The sequence below is a fragment of the Pelecanus crispus genome, chromosome 3 (assembly GCF_030463565.1).
Source record: "Pelecanus crispus isolate bPelCri1 chromosome 3, bPelCri1.pri, whole genome shotgun sequence".
NCBI lineage: Eukaryota > Metazoa > Chordata > Aves > Pelecaniformes > Pelecanidae > Pelecanus > Pelecanus crispus.
The window spans coordinates 91,276,896-91,297,746 of record NC_134645.1 but is presented as its reverse complement, the minus strand read 5'-3'; the positions used below and the strand labels follow the sequence as shown (position 1 = coordinate 91,297,746).

The 20,851-nt window shown below is 42.0% G+C and overlaps 1 protein-coding gene across 1 annotated transcript; it reads left to right on the top strand.

Annotated features, from left to right (window-relative positions):
* The first annotated feature begins 1,848 nt into the window (after positions 1-1,848).
* On the top strand, positions 1,849-19,020 carry SPACA1 (sperm acrosome associated 1). The gene is given in 9 exon segments (XM_075707727.1): positions 1,849-1,957; positions 2,064-2,216; positions 5,943-5,999; positions 9,877-9,978; positions 10,352-10,458; positions 10,968-11,103; positions 13,573-13,631; positions 18,530-18,675; positions 18,945-19,020. Coding segments are annotated over 9 exon segments (945 nt in total).
* The last annotated feature ends 1,831 nt before the right edge of the window (positions 19,021-20,851 follow it).

Sequence of the window (20,851 nt, the reverse complement as noted above, 5' to 3'; positions counted from 1 at the left end):
AGAAGAACAAGCAGCTGCAAGCTCTTTCCAAGCTGTTTGTTTGCCAGTCTTCTCTTTGGGCAGCCTGTGGTACAGCCAGCTGTGAGAGCAACACAAGTAGGTGGAACAGCTCTGCCCACTTGGGAGCTCACTACTGCTCCACAGAGCCACTTAACAGCATGAGCCAAGTGGATATTGCCCATTGCCATTACTATTGTTATCCTCCCTTTTTAAAAAAAAAAAAAACCAGGAAAATAAGAAGGGTCAGAAAAAATGAGAGCAAGCCTGAGCAGAAGATAGACTGTAGAAAGAGACCAAGACTAATACCAAGTATGTGAAGTACAAGGAAGGAACAAGAAAGGACCTCGCTACTATCTAATAATGTTGAGAAAATATACAAAATGGCATCCAGCCTTTTACTAGGTCCCAGCCTAAAAGGCTGAGTTCCCGCTTGTTCTGTAGAAATCATAAAGATCTACCTCTTCTAGAGAAGTATGTAGCCCTGCTGTTCCTGGAAATTATCCATCTTTCCTTCATGGAAAATGCCTCCTTGTGATGCTTGTGGCATCACAAGCGGCCACAGTGGCACAGAATATATGTGCATCTGTGTGTTTATATAGGTATCTATTACACGTGCATATACAGAGACAGGAAAGTGTATTGAAAATGTCTCGATGAAAGAAAAACTAGAACACGCACTTGGATTTAACCTATTTGGTCAATCTTTTTCCCTTCCCTAGAGACAGCTGGTTTTATTCAATATTGACATTTTTCCTAGTTCTAGATGACTTTGGGCCATCTAGACCCATCAGTCAAGATGACTTTTGGATTACTCCGAACATAGAGAAATAGGAGCTATTATTAAGGATATAATTATTATTTTGACATCAACTTTGACAGCTTCATGAACTTTATTGTATAAAGATGGTTCCATTACCCATCAAATAGTATTTTCCCCTCTTCTCCAGCTTTCTCTGCCTTCAACATCTGAGAGCCTCCCAAGCATTTTATAAAAGTAATAATCTCTCTTCTAGCCTTTAGGGAAGTAGCTTGATCAGTTCCAGGAATTTTCTTCCATATTTGCTGTTGCACATGTGAGAGCAGGTGTCCTGGGAAGAAATTATTAAGGAAAGGCTAAGTCAAAGAGATAAGATACACAGGTACCCTCAAATGCAGGGAAAGCTCTGTTCATTTTCAGCTCCCATGAAAGAGAATTTCACACAGCCCAGGTCCATCTCTGCACTCACAAGCAACCCCCCGTTGGCTGCATTTCTTTATTCTGGGGAAAAGCAATTGCTGATGGAAGTCATGCTCACTGAGGAGGAAACTGTCGCCCAGATTGCTTGGGACATCTGCAGCAACTTTCTGAACATCAAAGCAGTGACTACAACATGGATTCTGTGTAAAATGTGGGAGCATCACTTGCAAACACTGATTTTGGGTGGTGGGGATGCTGATCGCTAGCAGGCTCTTACATTCTCTACCTGCTGGCCTGGCATCCCACTCACAATCAGAGCCTTTGTCCAACGTGCCCATCATACGTGACTGCCAGTTTCCCGCTCTGAACGCGGGTGCATTTCTTTGGTTTGCACATTTCCCGCCCCCCCCCCCCCCCCCCTTTGCACAGGACTCTGGCATATGGGGGGGTTGAAAGGTACTGTGGAAAACCTAGGATAGCATTTTAAGAAACAGGAGTCAGCCAGAAAGATGTGAATCTGAGTCCGCCTTTTCCGGACTTTGGAGAAGCAAAAGGTCTAGTTGCAAATGCAAATGTTATTATTCAGGACGATCTTTAGCAGGTAGCCGCAAACTTTGGGCGCCGCAAAGTTTGCCACCCATTTTACTAGACAGGGGGGCTTGCGCTCCCGCATGCCAACGCGGTATTCCCAGCGAACGGCAAACGAAGCGGCCGCGAACTGCTCGCGCTCCGGTTGCCAGCTTCAAACTACGACCTCGGGGCCGCCGGACCAGCCAGCCTGTGCGGGCACCGCAGCCCGGAGGCGGGAGCCCCCTCCGCCGGGACCGGGCCGGGAGCCCCGCCGGGGCCGGGCCGAGAGCTCCGCCGGGCCCGGGCCCGTTGTAAGGCGCCCCGGGGCTGCCGGGCGGCGCGGCGGCATGTCGCTGCGGGCGGGCGGCGGGGCTCCGGGCCCTGCTCCCGGCCTTGCTGGCGGCGGGCGGCTCCGCGAAGGGCAGCAGCGCGGAGGCGGCGGAGCCCCTGGAGGGGCGCGCCGAGCCCGGTGAGGCGGCCCCGGGCGCTGTGGGTGCCCGCGGCGGGCGGGGCGGCGCTGGGCCCCGCCACCTGCGGCCCGAGCGGGCCCTTCCCCGAGAGGGGCGGGCGCTGGTCTCCCCTCAGCCCGGCCGGCTGCCTGCTCGCCTCCCCTCACGGCTTCCCCCGCAGACGCCGGTTATTCCCCCTCCCGCCACGGGGAGTTTCCCCCTCCCCGCCCGGCTTCCCCCCTCTGGAGGCAGGGGGTGCGCGGCCGGGGTGCGGGGAGAGCAGGTTTGGTGTGGAAGAGCAGATATTTAGGGGGCTGCTGGGAGTCGTACTTTCTGAGCACGGCTTAATCACCGCCGGGATGTAACGATCTCTCCTGGGTGTCATATGCAGGCAGTGGGAAGGTGTCGGAGTGTATTCAGTGCTTTATTAAGCCGTGCAGCATCACAGGGGCCCTCCTTGGCGGGTGAAGCTGGGGAGACGGGGAAAGCTCCAGATCGGCTCGTCACTCTGGCAGCCGAAAGTGTGGGCTACGGAGAGTCGGATACGTGCAAACCCCCTCCGTCTGTCGTTGAGCAACGAACCGCACAGGTTCGCAGCCGATGGGTTGCCGAGTGCAAAGCCAGTTGCCCATGGAAAGATTTCCGCCTTGGGAAACCTGCCGTCCCCTTAGCGGCCTTTGTGGTATGACTTTGGGGATGGAGCAGTGCTGCTCGCCCTCCCCTCTGGACTTTGGCCTTCAGGCCCCCCTAAGTACTAAAGCCACAATAGTTGGCAAGAATGAGATAGCCGACTCGGGAGTTCCCCAAGGGTTCATGACCTTTGAGTGCTCTCTGTCGACGTTTTTAGGACTTCTGTGGGCTTTTTAAGCGTTTATCAAAATACTCTGCATGTATGCGGTGATGTGGCTTGTAATTAAAATGGTGCATAATGGCCAAGATTGCTGTTCTACATAGGTTTTACAAGGCTTCCAAATGTAGAGAGGAATACAGACTGCCTTTGCTGTGCTGGTACTAATTGCAGCCCCCTGACAGGAATGTAAATGCAGTTCCTTAGCACATCCTTATCTCAGCATGTGTGGGATTTACATACATAACTCCTATTAATGCTAATGGCAGCTATATACATAATTCTCTTTGCATAGGACTGACATTATATTTTTATCTGAACCTGATGCAACTGGAACCAGCCATCTTAAATAAATGGCAAGATCTGTAGTTTCTTACTGGAAGCTTTCTTAACATTTCGGTTCATTTAAGATGTAAGGAAGAAATGCAAGTAAAGGAAGCAATGCAAAACTTTGTATTGTGATATTGGCACGGAAGGTTCACAACATTCATATAAAAAGTGTTGTGTCATCCAGAGGATTATCAGTGAACCTGATCCTGTTTCCTTTAAAGTTTCTTTTTGTTGTTTGGTTTTTTTTTAATTTAATTAAATCAGAAATCAGGATTGGTGATTCCTAATTAACTCATTAATTTAGAACCAATCGGCTTTTAATGTTTAGATGTGTTTAAGGGCTTATTTGGAGTATTGCTACTTAGAAAATACAGTATCTTTTTTATTTAGAGCTATAGTCCATTCATCGTTAGGAATCTCTGACAAAAGAGTGATGTTGCACGTTGTGGTGCTCCTGAAGCCAGAAGTGTTCTGAAAGGGTATCATGGTTGATATCTTCACCTATAATTAGGAGACGTTTGCCTTCACTGGTTAGCAAAGTCCCTCAACCTTCTATTAGTAATATCTGAAGTTTTGTGTCTCTTCTTGTTTCTAAAGCTTTTTCTTCTTCCTTTTTTAAAAAAATTGTGTCTGGATGGGAGGTGGCAGCTTCTCCTTCCAGATATGATGCCACCCTGCTGTGGCTACACTCAGCTTGTCACCTCAAAATTGAATTACATTAATGCCTACTTTCAGGGTAGAAGTTTGGGGCTTACCATAAGCTGACGTGAATTGTCAGAAACCTATTGAGTTGAGAATTTCCATCATCTGAAGCTGTCCTAGCCCTTCCTCCCATTCATTTTTGCATGCTTACATTTATTCTGCGCACAAGAATGAGTGCAACTCACATTGTACCAGGTTGAAACCAGGCATTTTTAAACAGGACTGTATTTAGACTGTAGGCAGGCTCCTTAAATTCTCCTCCTCCTCTCTGCTGTGCTGTGGTAGTTGTTAGACAAGACTGTTGAGTGACTGCCCCATTAATTTAAAAGAAACTAAGGGAAACATGGTAGGATGTCCATGGTGGGGACCGTCTTCTAAAGAAGTCATTATTTTTTAAGGCTCATTAGACATAGAGTTTGAGGATACAGTAGATGTTTTAAAGGTTGTCTCTGTTTTCATAGTTTTAGTCGATAAGACTAAATCGATAAGACTTTCCTTATGTTTTGGCTAAGGTTGGATTTTTTATCATTCAACTGGCTAGTTAAGTTATTGTTGAAGGATTGTTGTGCATACGCTAGAAGACTGTTCTGACGAGCATAGCTTATATGCTGAAGTAAATGTCAAAACCATAGAGACAGTTAGAGATAACAGAAGAATAAGATTTTGATGGCTCATTTATAATGTTGGGAAAAAGAGTTCAGTATCAGTGTACCAGTGGAGAATGCATGGTGCTGCTGTACTGTAAATCCTTTACAATGGAGGAATAAAGGTTTTATATTTGTGTATCACTGACTGCAAGAGAAATGGATCTGTTCCTTTCAACCTGAGAAATTTAAAGTTTTGGGTAGTGTGTGAAAAATGTAAATGTTACTCAGAGATTTAGTAGCAAGAAGTGATACATAAACTCGCATTGCTGCACAGAAATAACATTTTGTAAACATAAATCTTGAATATAAAAACTGAGAGACAGTGAAAGCAAACTTTACATTGGTAAGTATTTGTTATCAGAAAAAAATAATCTGAGTAGGCGGGACTGGCAGTGTAGACTTGTAAAAACAGTCATAGTGACTTTCTTTTTCCATTTGGAAGAATTGAAAAGACCTATTGCTTATTTAATGAATAATTTCCAAAGGAGCTTCACTAAGTTAGTTTCTCTATGGAACAGTCACTGTATCTCAGTATCCTTATAAACAAACATTCAAATTGCATGCTGTTAGGAATAAAATATATAATCCAGATTTGAATCCCAGATGGAGATGAGAACCTTTTGCTTTTGTACATTCTGTGAAACCCATTCTGTAACCTCAACGTACCATTAAAAAATGGAAGGAACCCAATCACAGTAATTAAAATGCCAGTACCTAATTAAAATACTGTACCTGGTTGACTCATCTTTGTGCTGGCTGTCTAAACCTGACCTTGAAGTGTGACGGGGAAAAAATCATGTGGGAAGGCATACGTTAGCCAGAAGGAACAAGGAAATGAGTTAACTGAATATTGTTTAATGAAAATTTTTCTTAACTCTTTTCAGGGGAGACCTATAATTTGCATAGAACCTAGACACTGCACTGCCCAGAGCATTCAGTAGGCTAATTTAACATCATAGGCTGGTTTATAAGAAAAATACATTTTTTCCTTTTAAAGAATCATCTTAAGGTTTAAACATTAATGCTATTCACACTGGACTTTATGATAAATTTTTCATAAATGTCTTGTTTTTCTGGTTTAGTTAGTGAAAGCAAAAATGTTGGCAAATTTCACATTTCAACTAAAAAGTAGTAAAGATTTCAAGAGTGAATTTCCTGTTAATTGGGCATTTCCACCCCTGTCATTGTATGAGAGATGTAACTTTAGACTTTGTGTTCAGGTCTGAATGCCACTGCGTCCACAGAAGTAGAATTTGGAGTATGCACAGTTACATGTGGTAAGTAGCAAAGCAGATGAATAAAACATATTGTCATTTGGTTTTGGGGGGAAAAAAAAAAAAGTGCTAACTGTAGCAATTTAGCAGTTGTAATTTGCTTGCCCTCGTTCACCTCTCATTGATTTCAATTGCCAATAACTATAATTAACAAAAACAATCAGGCTGATTGTCATTAGGAGTTTAGGTCAGATCTGTTGTTTTATTAATTTCACAGCCTGCAAGCTTCTATTTTAAACCAGTTCCCTACGTTTATTGGCACATGAGCTGCCTTCCCCAAAGTAACAATTTTCGCTATTTGTGAACATCTGTGAGATGTTCAGAAGATGAAAGATCTTCTGATGCTTCTCACAGATGTCTTCCCACATACAATATTGCCAAAAAATTGCTTGCCTGCAGTAGCCTGTTCTGTATTCCACATTTATACAATTTATAAATTGTGCAATGGAGAGGAGAGGTATCATTCTGGAGTAGGAAGGGAGAGAGGAAAAATGAGATGAGCCTTAAGACGACAACTCTGTGTTTGGGGTGATGATAGAAACTGCTGTGAGGTGGTAATTATATTGCTTAGGAAGCAGTCTTGAATCAGAAATGCTATTAATTTTTTTCTGAACAAATTCAGCTTCTCATAAGACCACAGAAAAAAGAAAGAGAGACGAGTTTTTGCCCCCATCAGTCTGATGTTTTCTAGAGTATGCCTTTTTATTTTTTCCAGCCACTTCTTCATATTTCCAATGACAGAGCTTCCTTGATTCCCTCCTATCTCACATCTTAGGACATTATGGGTTTAGGAGATTTTTTTTTCCTTCTACATACTTTAATATTTCTCTTTCTTCACTTCATAATTTCAAATCTGCTTATATGTTCTGTATACCAATGCCATATATGCATCCCCAGACTCTTAATATGTCCCATCCCTCTAGCAGATGTCTCAAATGTTGGGTATTTCCAGGGAATTTAACTAAATTTTGTCTCTGTCTTTGGTCCCTCAGAGATAAAGTTGTGGTGGGTTAACCTTGGCTAGCTGCCAGGTGCCCACCAAGCCGCCCTATTGCTCCCCTCCCCAGCAGGACAGGGGGAGAAACTAAGATTAAAAACTCATGGGTCGAGATAAAGGAAGTTTAATGAAGAAAAGCAAAGGCCATGCGCAGAAGCAAAGGAAACAAACAAACAAACTTATTTTCTACTTCCCATCAGCAGGTGATGTCCAGCCACTTCCTGGGAAGTAGGGCCTCAGTATGCATAGCAGTTGCTTCGGGAGACAAACACCTTAATAAAAATGCCCCCTCCCCACCCCAGTCCTTTCTCTTAGCTTTTATTGCTGAGCGCAGTGTCATATGGTATGGAATATGCCTTCCGTCAGTTTGGGTCAGCTGTCCCAGCTGTGTCCCCTTCATGCTGGTCTTTGGAGGATGTGGGGTGTGAAGAGACAGCCTTGATGCTGTGGGAGCACTGCTCAGCAGTAGCCAAAACATTGGTGTGTTATCAACACCATTCCAGCTACAAATACAAAGCACAGCACTATGAGGGCTGCTATGGGGAAAGTTAATTCCATCCCAGCCAGACCCAGTACAAATGTTTGACCCCTTTAATACTGAAAATTATATAGTCTTACTGAAAAATCAGGAAAGGGAAGCCCTAACAAAAAAGAAAAAGGCATCATCTCATATCTGGAGTTCAGATCATGTTTGTAGCCTTCATTCTAGTCTAGGCTGCTCAATGCATGGCATGTTTGTCTGTTGAAAGGCTGAATGGTAGCTTCTTAGTTCTTCCAGTACAGCTGTAAGCTCTTTGTCTCCTTCTTATTCCTTCTTATTCCCTAGATTCATCTATCTAGCCCTTTATATTTCTTGCTTTCTGAACTGACTCCAGTTTCTTTATTTTTAACCCATAATGCTGTGGCTCAGATGCATTGCTCCTCTATTCGTAGTCCAGGTTTACAGAGGCATTAAAACATAATTAAAGCATATGGTAATGATGCCTTGTCATACCTGCCTCAAATCTGCCTTAGTCTCTTTGTGGTCTAATTGTTTTGGCCACTCTTACCTCTAAATTTCTCTCATAACCGCTGTTTTTTGTATTGCTAAGTATTCAGTTCTTTGTGGATCATCCCTCTTCACCCGCCTCCCTCTACTAGTCTATTAATTTACATTTCTCTAGGGTGAATTTCATTTGGGTAATTTATTTTACTGCATTGTGGCCAGTTTTGTGTTAGGTTAACTTGTATGACTTGCTGAAGTTAAGACTTCATTTGTTAGAGCATCTCAGTAGATTAATTTCATCAGCATTGGCAGCTACTAAGAAGTGGGGAAAGGAAACATGGGAATGAAATAAAAAGCTGTCCAAAAGGAAGAGGCAGAGGAGTACCAAAAGAACTTGCAGATCTAATTAAAAGAGCTTTTTTCATCAATGCTTTGACTGTGATATATGTCCCAAATTTTAATATCGCTGTAGGTAAGACACAGTAAGATTTTTCCTCATGAATGTGACTACAGTTAGCCCAGCACCCAGATTTTATCAAGCCAGGCTTTTGGGTTTTCATAGGTTTCCTGTTTTTTTGTTAGCTAAAAAAACCTACATGGCACTGAAGAAAGAGGAATGCCTTTAATAAAAGTGTCAGTTCACTGCCATTTACACCTCTGTCTCTGCATCCATGAGATGAGACATTCTCTAGAGTGGAGAACGATCCTCGTTTTGTGTCATTTTCAGTAAGTGGTGTTGTCTCCCTCTGTCACTTGAAGTACTGTTTCACAAGTTACATGACATCTCTGAAACATTCTGAAATCCATTGGTTTATATAATACACATTTAAGGAAGACAGATGCACCATAAATGCAATATTCAAACCAATTTCCTATTTATTATTCTACTGCAAGGGGGGGTTAACTCTCCTCTTTCCATGCCTATTAGTAAACAAAATGCTTCTGGAAAAATGGCAAAACCTTCAGTGTTTACTGGGCCTAAACATATTATTCCTGCCTCCCCCACAAGCTATGTCATTCCAATGAACTGTGTACACACTGTTTGGCAAAAACAATTACAGCACTTGTTTTGAATTTGTTCGTAATTGTTAAAATGAGGATGTTCCCATTGAAGTCCTGAGAGTGAGAGTGAACTTTTTTTTTTCTTCCTTGAACATTGTGTGGGAATTTTCCTTAACTTTACACATTTGTGATAGGTTATCTCCTGTTCTTTGCCTTCAGTAGGACCCTCCATGCTGCACGTGGAGTCCCGGTGGTCAACACTTGATTTCACTTGTTTCTCATGAGAAGCCCTATGTTACTGACCACCAGCCTCTGTGCTCTGAGAGGCTTCATTTTGGAGGCTGTTGGTGGTATACCTGTATCACCCATTGTTGGTCACTGTTAGGTAACTTCAGACTCCGGAGGTTTTTAGTGCCTTCAGTTTCTGCTGACCTTGGTGGGAGTTGAAGACACTCAGTCACAAGACTGGAGGCAGACTGAGTTGGCAGTCTGTACAGGATTCTCTGTGCCATCTGATTTGAGCATTTAAAGGCCAGGAGCCTGAATGCTTTGATATTTAAACTGAATTAACTGTTTTGCAGAACATATATTAGTTTCATTTCAAATTCCTTTTCTGTGAGAAAAGTTTTGAATTCATTTTGAATTCGTTTTCTGACGCATGATGATTCTAAGAATCTGGCTCCTCCAGTGCAGAGTCTGACAGAAGTAGATGTTGTCTTGAAATCTTAGATACCAACATGGGACAGCTTTAGCAGGCACTCTGAGAAGATCTGTTTTGCCTGGTATTTGGTAGATACATCATATTAACATCCAGGATAAAGAAAGAGAAAGCAAAAACAGAGTTTGAAGGAAATGAAGGAAATTAAAGAGTGAAAGATTTTTTTTTTCCCCCAAAGGGATTGGCATTTGAGAAGTTCTGCTAACCAGTGGATGCCCTGGAACTGAAGCAAAATGCATTGTCCATGTGGAGGAATGCCAGGGGCCAGTAGACTGGGGATGTAAGTGGAACACCGTGATTCAGTAATCCAGAACAGATAAGTTGATTCGAAGGAAACATCCTTATTCTCTGTTAGTGTGGTGGAAGTAGAATTAAGTGATTGCATTCTACCCTCCAATTACCCTGTTAAGCAATCCAGTAATGTTTCAGATCTCATTTCTGTACTGATGTGCGCTTGATTTCAAGTCCTTGTAAAATACCGTTTTTCTGCTATGTGCTTTGTTCCAGATATTAGACCAAGCAAAAAGTATTTGAAGTGATTTTAAGGGAAAGGATAATTTCCAAGTAACATTCTGTAGTTCAAAGAATTATGAACTTTATACAGAGATGTTTCATATAGTTGATGATGTACCTGTTAAAAATTCCTCCTATGGGGGGAATACCAATTTCTGAGGGCCTTGCCTGCGTGAAGATGCCTTCTATTTATATACCTCCTGAGAATTGATTTAAATACGTTTGGAAGATGTTAATTCCAAACAAGGTGAGTAATTGAACACCACTTTGTGCAGAAGAATTGCATACTGCATGTATTTACCACATGCTCCATCTGAATGGTACAGACCTCTGGGCAGATTATTTCCTTTGCTGTCATAATGCAAATAAGCCTTGATTTCTGACCAGCAAGTTGGCAATACAAGAACTCACATGGCTTTTCTCCTTTATGCAGCTTCAATTTCCTGTTTGTGTGAGGGAAACAATAAGTTTAGAGAGTGATGTTTACTGTTATTTCAGAAAACTGGGGCATAGTGGCTGGTGAGTGCATACATGTCAGCAAGTCACAGCCACTTTGCCCTTCCCAGTTGCTCAGATAGGAGGTGCAGAAGAGGTGGGAGGAATTTTCCCAGGGGCCAAGAGGTCCTGACAGGTTGAAAACTGTTGGAGCAGATTAAGCACTTTTCTGTGCATCTGACACAATGCAACTCGTTTTTGCAGATCTATTTGAAAAAATACAGCCCTTTTTATTTTTTCTTTTCTTTTATGTATGGCTAGACAGCACACATTCTTCCCAATGATTCAGCTATTATGGAAGTTTGCAGGGATACCCATTCGGTTACTTTCCAGTGTGAAACTCAAGAAAAAGGAAATATAATTGCCTCTATAAAATACACAGTCTACGCAACAACTGGTGAGCTCACAGAGATGCTTACAGTCTTCTAGTGATATGGCCTTGTGTTTTTTATGTAGTACTCAATCTTCGTAAGATTGCATGTCACCAGTAGTATATGGGCAGGAGCTTGTGTGCCGTGGTAATGACTGTCATGAAATGCAGCCGAATAAAAGAGACATATAAAAGGAAATGACAGAATGGGAATGAAGAGGTTCCTTGTGGTAGGAATGAGTACTTTTTTTATCCTTTGTAAAAATTCAAGCTAAAATAAGGAGGTTTTCCTATTGCCTGCTTATTTTTTACCACACCCAGCTTGTTTAACATAGACTTCTTTTTGCCTCACTAAGCCACATAGCACTATCAGCATGGGTTCTGCAGTTATATCTCCTTTCCACTTCAACGCTGAAGCAGGAAAACAACCTTTTGGATTTTTTCTTTTAGCAGCCATCTGGAATTTGCTTATACACAGTGGATTTAGCAAAGTTTAACATTAGAAAGAATACATCATAAAACAGGTTCCCCAGTACGATCTTGCTCACCTCTTCTGCAAATGGGATTTTTGCTGACTTCATCAGGAAAGGTAGCAGTGTGCTGATTTTCTCAAACCATGAGAACAGCTGTGCGGAAACTCCCATCTTTCCTAATCAGAGAAAGGGTAAAAGTGCCTTGCTTATCAAAATTTGAAGTTTTTCCTGAAATAATGTAGATTCAGGTCTTATGCAAAATTATCACAGACTAGAAAGAAAGAAATCCTTGGAGATACCCCTCCCCATCTTTCTTCCCTCCATGTTGTTCACATAGGTAAAACTGGCCTGGGAATCCTGCTTTTTTCCCTCTCTCTTCAATAAGATAGGCTATTTCCTCTATCTGTATTGAGGTCCTTTCTGCCATTGTACAGTAACATGCAATTTGTTTATTCATTTTCTAAATCCATCTGGCAGTCACAAAGCACCCAACACTTTTTTCCCCCCCCTTCTCCCACTATTCAGTCTCTACATTCCTTTTTGTATAGAGGAAGCTTCGTTTTTGAGACCTGAATTAGCAGAGCACATAATCTGTTTTAGGCTGAAGCATGCAAATGGTCCCATTGACTTGAGTCGGTGAGTCATCAATAGGACGACTCACGCACTTGTGTTTAAGCTGTGACTGAGTAGTCTCGGTGAAAAGTGATCAGATGAAACCCGCCCAACAGACATACCCGCTGAGAACTTCTTACAAGGACTGAGATTTATGGGTTCAGAAAATATTTATGACTATACAGAAATCTGAGGAAGACAAGCTCTAAGGTTCATTAAGTAGCTTAAAAGGAATGGGTGGTTCTGCTGAGTGCCAGATCAGCGTCCTTTGGCTTGGTACAGACGTCTGTAGATGCCCAAAGGAGTTTCTGGGCTTTGCCTCCCCAGGATTGACATTGTTTGGATTTTAGAAATTATTAACTGTTAATTAGGTACATGGAAGAAGTTACCAGCTGAAGTTTTTATTGAGAATGTACCAGGACTTTCATCATAGAGATCGAGTTTTGCTCTCTGTGGATGGTCAGAAGTCTAGCCAGATCAGAAGACGGCATTTACTTTTCCAACAGGATCAGGAGGAAATGAGAAAGATCCTTCTGACAGCATCAATGGATGAGGCAAGGCTCCTTGTGTTTGGATGTAGATTTTCTTAGCTGCTGCCTTGCATTTTGCAGAGCTGCTCTGTTCCCTGGGAGCATGTCCTGCTGTGTTGTTCAGACTTTGGAAAGGGGTAATGTTTCTGCCCACGGTGCAGTGCTGCCTTTCCCAGTTCCTCATTAAAAGACTTTTTGAAATGTGGGTTGGGGAATTTGAAACTTAAGTTTATCATCCCTGTCAAGCAAGATGGTTTGTCTACCTACTTCAGAAAATCTTTCTGTTGAGCGAACATCTTTTTCTTTGCCATTTTTCTGTCTGGTCTCCAAGCTGAAATGTAAAGGTCAGAATCAGAAAATCGGTATCAGAAATAGGACAAAAAAATCACCTTTTTCAGGTAATCTACAGGACCGAACTGGATTTTCCTCCAGTATCCAAAACCCGGCCGCGGGGGTTCCTGGTCGGCGTGCGTGGGGCAGCTGTGGCGGGCTGCCCCTGGGGGGCCGCCAGCCCTGCCCAGGCAGGCCGGCTGGAGCCGGCTGGAACCGGCTGGAACCAGCCGTGTCCGGCCGTGTCCGGCACGGGGCAGCCCCGGCCGCTCCTCGCAGAGGCCGCCCTGCCCTGCCAGCCCCTCGCTGCCTGGGCACCCGCGAACAGGCCCAACTGGCGGTGGGGAGAGGGTCTCCTGTAGATTTGGGGAGGTGTGTTTGAACCAGCTGAAAGGGCAAAATCAGTTTTAGTCAGGAAAAGAGTTGGTCCTCTCTGTTACCTCCTAAATTACTTCTTTTTTTAATCCAGCTGAGGTGATTCTGACCACCTCTCTTGCCTCACTCAAGTCAACAAGCTTAAGTTTGTATATTTTGTCTTTCTCATCACTTAGGCCGCTCCTTTCGCTGTTCCACAGAGATACGTTTCTTCATGCCAGAGCTACAGAACGGGGTAGGGGAAGCGGAGATGTGTTTGCTCCGTGGCTGGCCTTTCTTCTTGGCACTTTCCTAGAGAGAAAGCCTGGAAGTTATCAACAGAGCTAAAAATTATCAATGCAGCTGATAAGGAGCAAGTGTGTTTGCTTTTGTCTCATCCGTCATCCTCTTTCCAGTGCTCTGATGTTTACCCACGTGAACAGCAGTGGCCAGATTCAGCAACACCATCTGCAAGCCTGGCCCCAAAGCCACCACTTGAAAATACATAGCGTGACACTTTCTGCTTCAGATTTTGAGGTGTGTGAGGTGGGAGGAAGGGAAGACATGTTGCAAAAAGGCAGGTAAAACCTCACAGGAATTTGTGTGTATTTGCCATGTGGCAAAAACTTCGCATGAGTTAATTTTAAATCTGTGCACGGAGAACTTCCATGTGTCCTTTACCAGTGATCACTGTGCTTCTCAGTGACCTTTTGGTGAACAGTCGTAATGACCTATTTGCATAAGTGAGTGGTCCTTAGTAATGTGGCTCTTCCTTTTGTTTTCAGAGCTGTTCAGACCTATGGGTTCTCTTTGTCTTTTATAGCAAGAGAAACATAACAGGGAAAAAAAAAACTATTTTATCTTTGTAAAAAATTATTGGGACCTCTGCAAGGAAAATCCCATCTTTTAACAACTGGCATTTCTATATGTCCTTCTTACTAAATCACTACCCTGAAACACTGAAGGGTGTTGTTTCACACTCCCGCCCATTGTGGTGTTTGGTGTTTTCTGAAGACTTTGGAGCTGGAAGGCGGTTTATTCATATTTACTAATAATAGTCCTGTGAGGAGGGAGGGCTCTGCAAGGGAGGAATGCGAGAGCAGAGAATGATCCTCATTAGGATGCTATGTGAAGGGTGTCAGCCTACTGAGATCCCAGCTGTGCTCCAAGTTCCACACTTCTCATGAGCGAGGGAGCGAGTTGGGGTGTGTGTCTGGTGGCACTTCTGTGGAGAAGATGGGAGGCAATTGCGTTTCTGTGTCTCAGAGGCCATTCTAGCCCCCATCTCTCTTCAGTTCATTTCCTGCTGATGACTTCAGCGCCGGGGTGTCCTTCAGAGAGAAAAGTCACATCTCTGTAACCAGCTACTGTACAAATGCGTAATCAGCATGGCCATGTTGTCCTTGCGTTTGCACAGAAATGAAATGGGGAATCCCAGTACCCAAGATTAACAGCCTGGATCTCCTCTGTGTGTATGTAATCCCGCTCTCCCATTTCATCTATCCATCCATTTTTAATACATAGAAAAAGTTTATAGATAATCTAGAAGGGAAAAAAAAGCTATGCATCACCATTATATTAAGGGGGAAAAAAACCAAAACCAGCCTGCAGAGGCAGAATCTCATTCCCTTCTGCCAAACTGATATTATACCTTCTGGATCTGAAAACCAGTGGAAAGAACTCCTGTTGGCTGCTGGACCATATAAACAATTGGTTGAGCATCTGCTTGTAGATGGAGCACTGCTGTATAGTCAGCATCATGGTCTAGGAGGAACTCCAGCTCAATGAAAAACCCGGGGGAAGAGGAAAATGAAGAGGAACAGTGCTGCTGGCAGAAGTAGTGGGTTTCCTTTGGACAGAAGTGGTGCTGAAAAAGCAGGTGTTCCACTTTCTTGATGTATATGATTTACAGTATTGTGAATCTCTCTCTCTTACTGGAGAAATGACTGAATAGAATGCAGAGACAGAATTTGTATTGCTGATATTTTCTGGAGGGAAATGCTAGCAATGGCAACAGATGCTTTTGAATGTATTTGGATTTAAGCAAATTAAAGGGGAGAGGATTCCATGAAGGCAGAGGACAGTCCAGAGACGCACTGCACTGCATAGAAATCAAAGCAGCTTTGTTAAACTGTGGTATACAATGCAAATGTAGTTTCTGGGCCACACCACAGCAGTGAATGTGCTCTCTGTTTTAGAGCTATCCTGCTCTGGTGCCTGGTGTGAGAGAGGTATGTGATGTATCTCTTTCCACCCAGATAAGAAAGCAGTAAATTTCTAAGGTCCTTCAGCCAGGTCCTGCACGGTGGCTCAGAATAAATATATTGCTCTGATGGCAGAAATAAGGTTAAAAAGTTTCTTAGCAGCTGGTAATGGCCATATAGATGACACTTTTGGTTTCCTTTAATCCAGCCTGTTGTCCCCCCATTGGCATAGCAGGTAGGATCTGGGGTGGAGGGAGTGTGTGGTGCTTGGACCATTTGAGCTGTTGGAAAGAATTCCATGAGCTATGACCAGCACACTCTGGGGTTTCTGCCACAGGGCTGGCCTCAAATCAGCAAGCACTGGTGGAAGCTGAGAATTAAATCTGAGCATTCCTTCTTTTCCTTCCTTCCTGCCTTGTTCTGACTTGCACAAATGGATGGACTTTCATAGTTTAGATCCAATAATGCCTACAATCTACGTGCAGCATCTCACCCTTGCATTTCATTTAAGTGCATTCCTTTTTTAGTTAAGATGAATATAAATAATCAACAGGTAAAGTGAGAATGCCAAGCTTTCGGTAGGGTTGGAGGCAATCTGCTTGAAACTGTCAGATATATTATCAATGTTGTTTTTGTTTGTAGAACCCTAGAAAATTTCTAGTGACTGAACACAATTTTAGGAATTATTTTACAATGTAATTGTGGAATATATATGATAGTGCTTTTTTTGGTCATTCTTTATAGTAAAGTAGTCCACAGACCCGCAGTGGGCTGCAGACTTCAAGTTGAAAGTCATTGAACTAGACTTTGCATATTTCAAAAAAGAATTGTTCTTCCTACTTTTACTGAGCTAAGTGCTTTTTGAAAAATTTGATGTAAATACATCTTTGTAACCTTAACTGTAAGCTGAAGAGGTTTTGAAGGCATATTCTGGCCGTGGCAAAATTCTCACTGACTAACTGGGACTGTTCCCTGGACTTTGGGAGTGCCGTCAGGGGCTTAAAAGTGCACCTGATGTGGATCAGCCTTTGTTCATTGTGAACCAGCTTATTGGGAAGCTGCTTTTCTGTCTGCTTCCTGCTTGCATTTTAAACTCATGTGTTTACTTGCAAGGGATTATCAAGTCTGCATTATCAGGTTGTCTCTTGGGCAGTTCTGGTTCTTGACTATTGGAAGAATTTCTTGCCTAGGAAGAAAACTTGAGTAGATTAGCTGTGGATAACATGCAACTTGCTTTTCTCTTCAGTGGGCTCTTGTTACAGCCTGTAAACAGAGGTATTCTTAGAGCTCTAAATTCACATCTTGCCAAGGGGAAAATATAGTACGTTAATGAAACTGCAAAATTAAAGATAATTTTCATTAACCTCCATGCCCCACAAATGCATGTAATTCTAAAAATGCACACTCCAGTCAGTGAGGTGAATTAGTCTAGAAGAAATTAGCTCTACACTGTATGGAAACCCCAGTATTCAGACTTACTATGTATGATATTCTCAGCAAGTTCACCTTTCTTACCTGTCCTGTATCTTGCAGAAAGATCAGGAGAATCCTATAGATGAGCTGTGGTTTAAGAATATCAAAATGAAAATTCTGTGATGCAGGAGAATGAAACTCAAATGATGCGATGGAAGAGTTGCTTAGATACTACAGTGATGACAGTGGCACAGGACCTTATATAGAAGTAGAAATGAAATAGAAATAGAAATGGTTTTCCTGCAGTCATTCTGCTACACAGAATTCCTACCAGTGTGAACATGAATTTTGCATACCAGTCAGCAATGAGATAGCACCTTATAGTTTTAGAAACTATGTGAGGGAAAATGAAAGAGAAATTAGAGTTGGCTTGTGTAAAATAGTCAAAACCAGAGGGATCGGGGAAGACGCCTGATGGTTCATTGATTTGGTTGAATGTGGCTGAACAAATAAGGTCAATTAAATTTCAGAATAAGGTGACTGCGTTTGGTTTCCAGGAATTTTTTCATCCAGTGTCAAAAAACAGATGGGGGAAGTTTCTTGACCATCTTCAGCATTTTCCACTCTTCCTGGGTTGTTTATTAGAATCATCTCCTAACTGGTACATCTGATCTTAGAGAAACAGCCTAAGTAATGGCAGGGCCCTCAGTTTCCTTAGGCAAATAGTTGAACAGGCTGCAGCATTGCAAAATGCATTTTTACTTGATATCCTTGCTACATTTTTTACTTCTCAGCTTCATGCAGCTGCTCCTCGCTATGCGTTTCTGGGCCATGCAGAACAACTCCTTTCCATGCTCAGTGGTTATTTGCTTTAAATAAAAGCTTTGCAGACCTAGATAGAGACAGAAAAGCAGCACTTAAGTCCTTGAATACGGTCTTTTGTTAGCATACTCTCTTTTGGCTTCATTATTATCATTATTACTGCAGCAATTACCATTGTTAGAATTCCTCTGTAGCATGGTGGTACCTTAGTGCCTCAGCCCTGGGTGACGGAGCACCTAGTACCAGGCACAGAACAAAGACGTCAGCCTGCCTTGAGTGGCAGATAGCCTGTGGTAGTTATTCTCTCTTTATCATTCATGTATCTGACATGGATGTGTCTTTCAATCTTACATTAAAGCATTTCTTAAAGCAAAAATATTGTTATATTAGTAATTCTTAACATGTACCAGATAGACACTTTTCTGTCTCTTTAATTTTTTCCTTGTCTTTAGGAATTGTGGCTCTTTGTGTTTCACGGCTGTTAAGTGACATGTATCCCACTCCACATGCCTTGATCTCCATTTCTTTGCATCTTCTTTGGTTAGGTATGCCTTTGCAAAGAAAGTGTAAAATGTTACTATTCTAACTTGCTGATATGGTAAAGGCCTGAAGGTTGTGAAAGATGTCAGATAGAAAATAATCAGGCCCTGGTGCTCTTCAGTACTGTTCATGAGATTAAATGCCTGATTCATGACAATGTTTTTCTTTTCTTCAGAAATGGAAACCAAAAAAATCAAGGATAATAGAAACAGGGCAATCAAGGAGAATGACGACAGATGCCATTCTGGTCTTTTGCCTGGTAACTGGAATCATTGTGACTGTTGGTGTGATCTTTGCCATGATCTTTATGATTCTTCACTGGTAGGTGGACAGCAATGTGATTTATGTTTTATTTGATGAAAATATGGTATTACTGATGACAAACATGACCTGGGGTGAGCTATTTAAGTTTCTCTGCAGTGTAATATTTGTGTTGCCAGCAGAGAAAACAGCAGCAAGCTTCTGGAGATTGGAAAGAAGTGCTTTGCAGAGCAGTTGCAGTGACTGTGGATGGGAAGGGGATGATTCAGAGCCATTTATGTAAACCTACGTAAAGGTATGTTTTTGTTTGATTCCTTTTTCCATTTCAGGGCTGTTGTAAAATCTATTTGGGAATCAAAATCTGGGCAAGACAACCAAGGCAAGAGGCTGGCCAACAAAAGATAGCTGTGTAACATGGAATAAATAGCTCTCCCGTCAGAGACCACATTGGCCTTTCAAGAAACTGGAGTCTCTGCACCTGCAGCTACAGCGTTCTCACCGTCTGCATTAGCCATAATACAAGAAGCGGCAGAGCCCTCACAGAGGATGAAGTACAGACTTGCATAATGAACAGAATTAGAAAAAAAAAAATTAGATTACATAGAAATAAGATATAAAGAAGATTAATATATGTTTGAAATACTGGTTTTAAGAAGTACTTTTTGCAGTTCATTCACTGTCTTGGATTACTGAACTTTAAGAGAAATGGGTAAAAATACTTCTATGTTAAGGTGGACGTCATTCCCCAGGTAATTTAATAGTCTGAGCATCTCTGAACTGGAGAACCAAAGCCAGATTTTTGTGTGGATGGTGAAAACGTTATATTTAACATGTCTTAATTTTATGAAGATGTTAATCTGGACTAGATGAAACTAAGCATATAGTCTAGGCAGAGACCATTTTTTGTAAAGTGCTCCTTATCTCCTCGATGATCTTCAAGCACAGCACCTACTCTGTAATCACTATAATCCCGTTTCTTCTTGACACATGGAAGTATGTGTAATGGTAGGGAAGATGCTTAAAAGTTTCTTCATAAGATTCATTAAATTTTTACTTGCACCTTTGCACACGTAACCATTTCTGCCATCAAGGGGAGCAAAATATGTGAACAGAAGAGTAGCCCCATAGGGTTAGACCAAGGATTCATCTACCTCTGTAATCAAACCAATGGACAAAAAAAGGATGTCTAGGGAAGAGTACAAAAACAAGACAAGGCTGTATGATGTTTTCCACATGTACTCCTCCAGCTTCCAGGCTTTTGCAGGTTTTCTAAACCAGATGCAATTTCTAAGCAGTTAACAATCTTGAATGGATTTCTTTTCCTTGGCATTGTTCAGTGTCCCCTTGTACCTGTGTAAGCTTCTGTCACATAGAACATCCTAAGGCAAGGAGATCCACAGCGTAACCACGTCTTTTGTCCAGCTGGAACCCACTTCCTACTAGCTTCATTTGTTACACCTTACTTCTTGAAATGGCAGTGAGCTGTCAATCCACAGCATCCTCTCCCTGAAAGGGACTGTCTTTTAGACCTCTTAAAGATTCCCTGGTTATTTTCTTTCTGGACTGAAAAGGGCAAGATTACTTAGTGATTCTTCATCCTGAAACAGTACCATACCTCTGACCATCCTTGCTGACCTTCTCTAACCCTCCTCCGTTACAGGACTATCTTGTTTACGAAGGTGCTTTCTGTTTGTTTAAATAAACATTGTTTGATGCAAATAAAAAACCTGAGCTGATGATGTTGAAAAATGGACTGTGGACTGATGAAAATGTTTAATAGATTTTATGATTAAGATTTTCTCTTGAGTATAGTAGAAGCTCTGAAAAGAGGCCAAGTATTGAGCACTCCAGGGTAGAGAATGCTTCTCAGTAAAGAACATTGCAAAAAAATCGCAAAAAAATAAATTGGAGGTAGTAACTCATCCTCTCAAAGAATTCCTGTTCTCTTCAGATCCTCTGTTGCTGCAGATGTTCTAACTGCACGATCTGCGCATCCTTAAAAAAGCATTATCATATTTTTCAGAGATACATCATTTTGTTTGCTGTTTAGTGAAAAGATCATTTACATTTTTGCAAATAAAACATCATATTCAAAAATGACGTGCACTTAATTCTATAAAAATATCTTTTTTTAAAAAGGAAATGATATTTTTGGTAACACTATCATCAGCTATGTCATTTTATATCATTTGGTAGACAAACCTAACAGTCTTGCAACGTTAAGAGGAAAATGCAT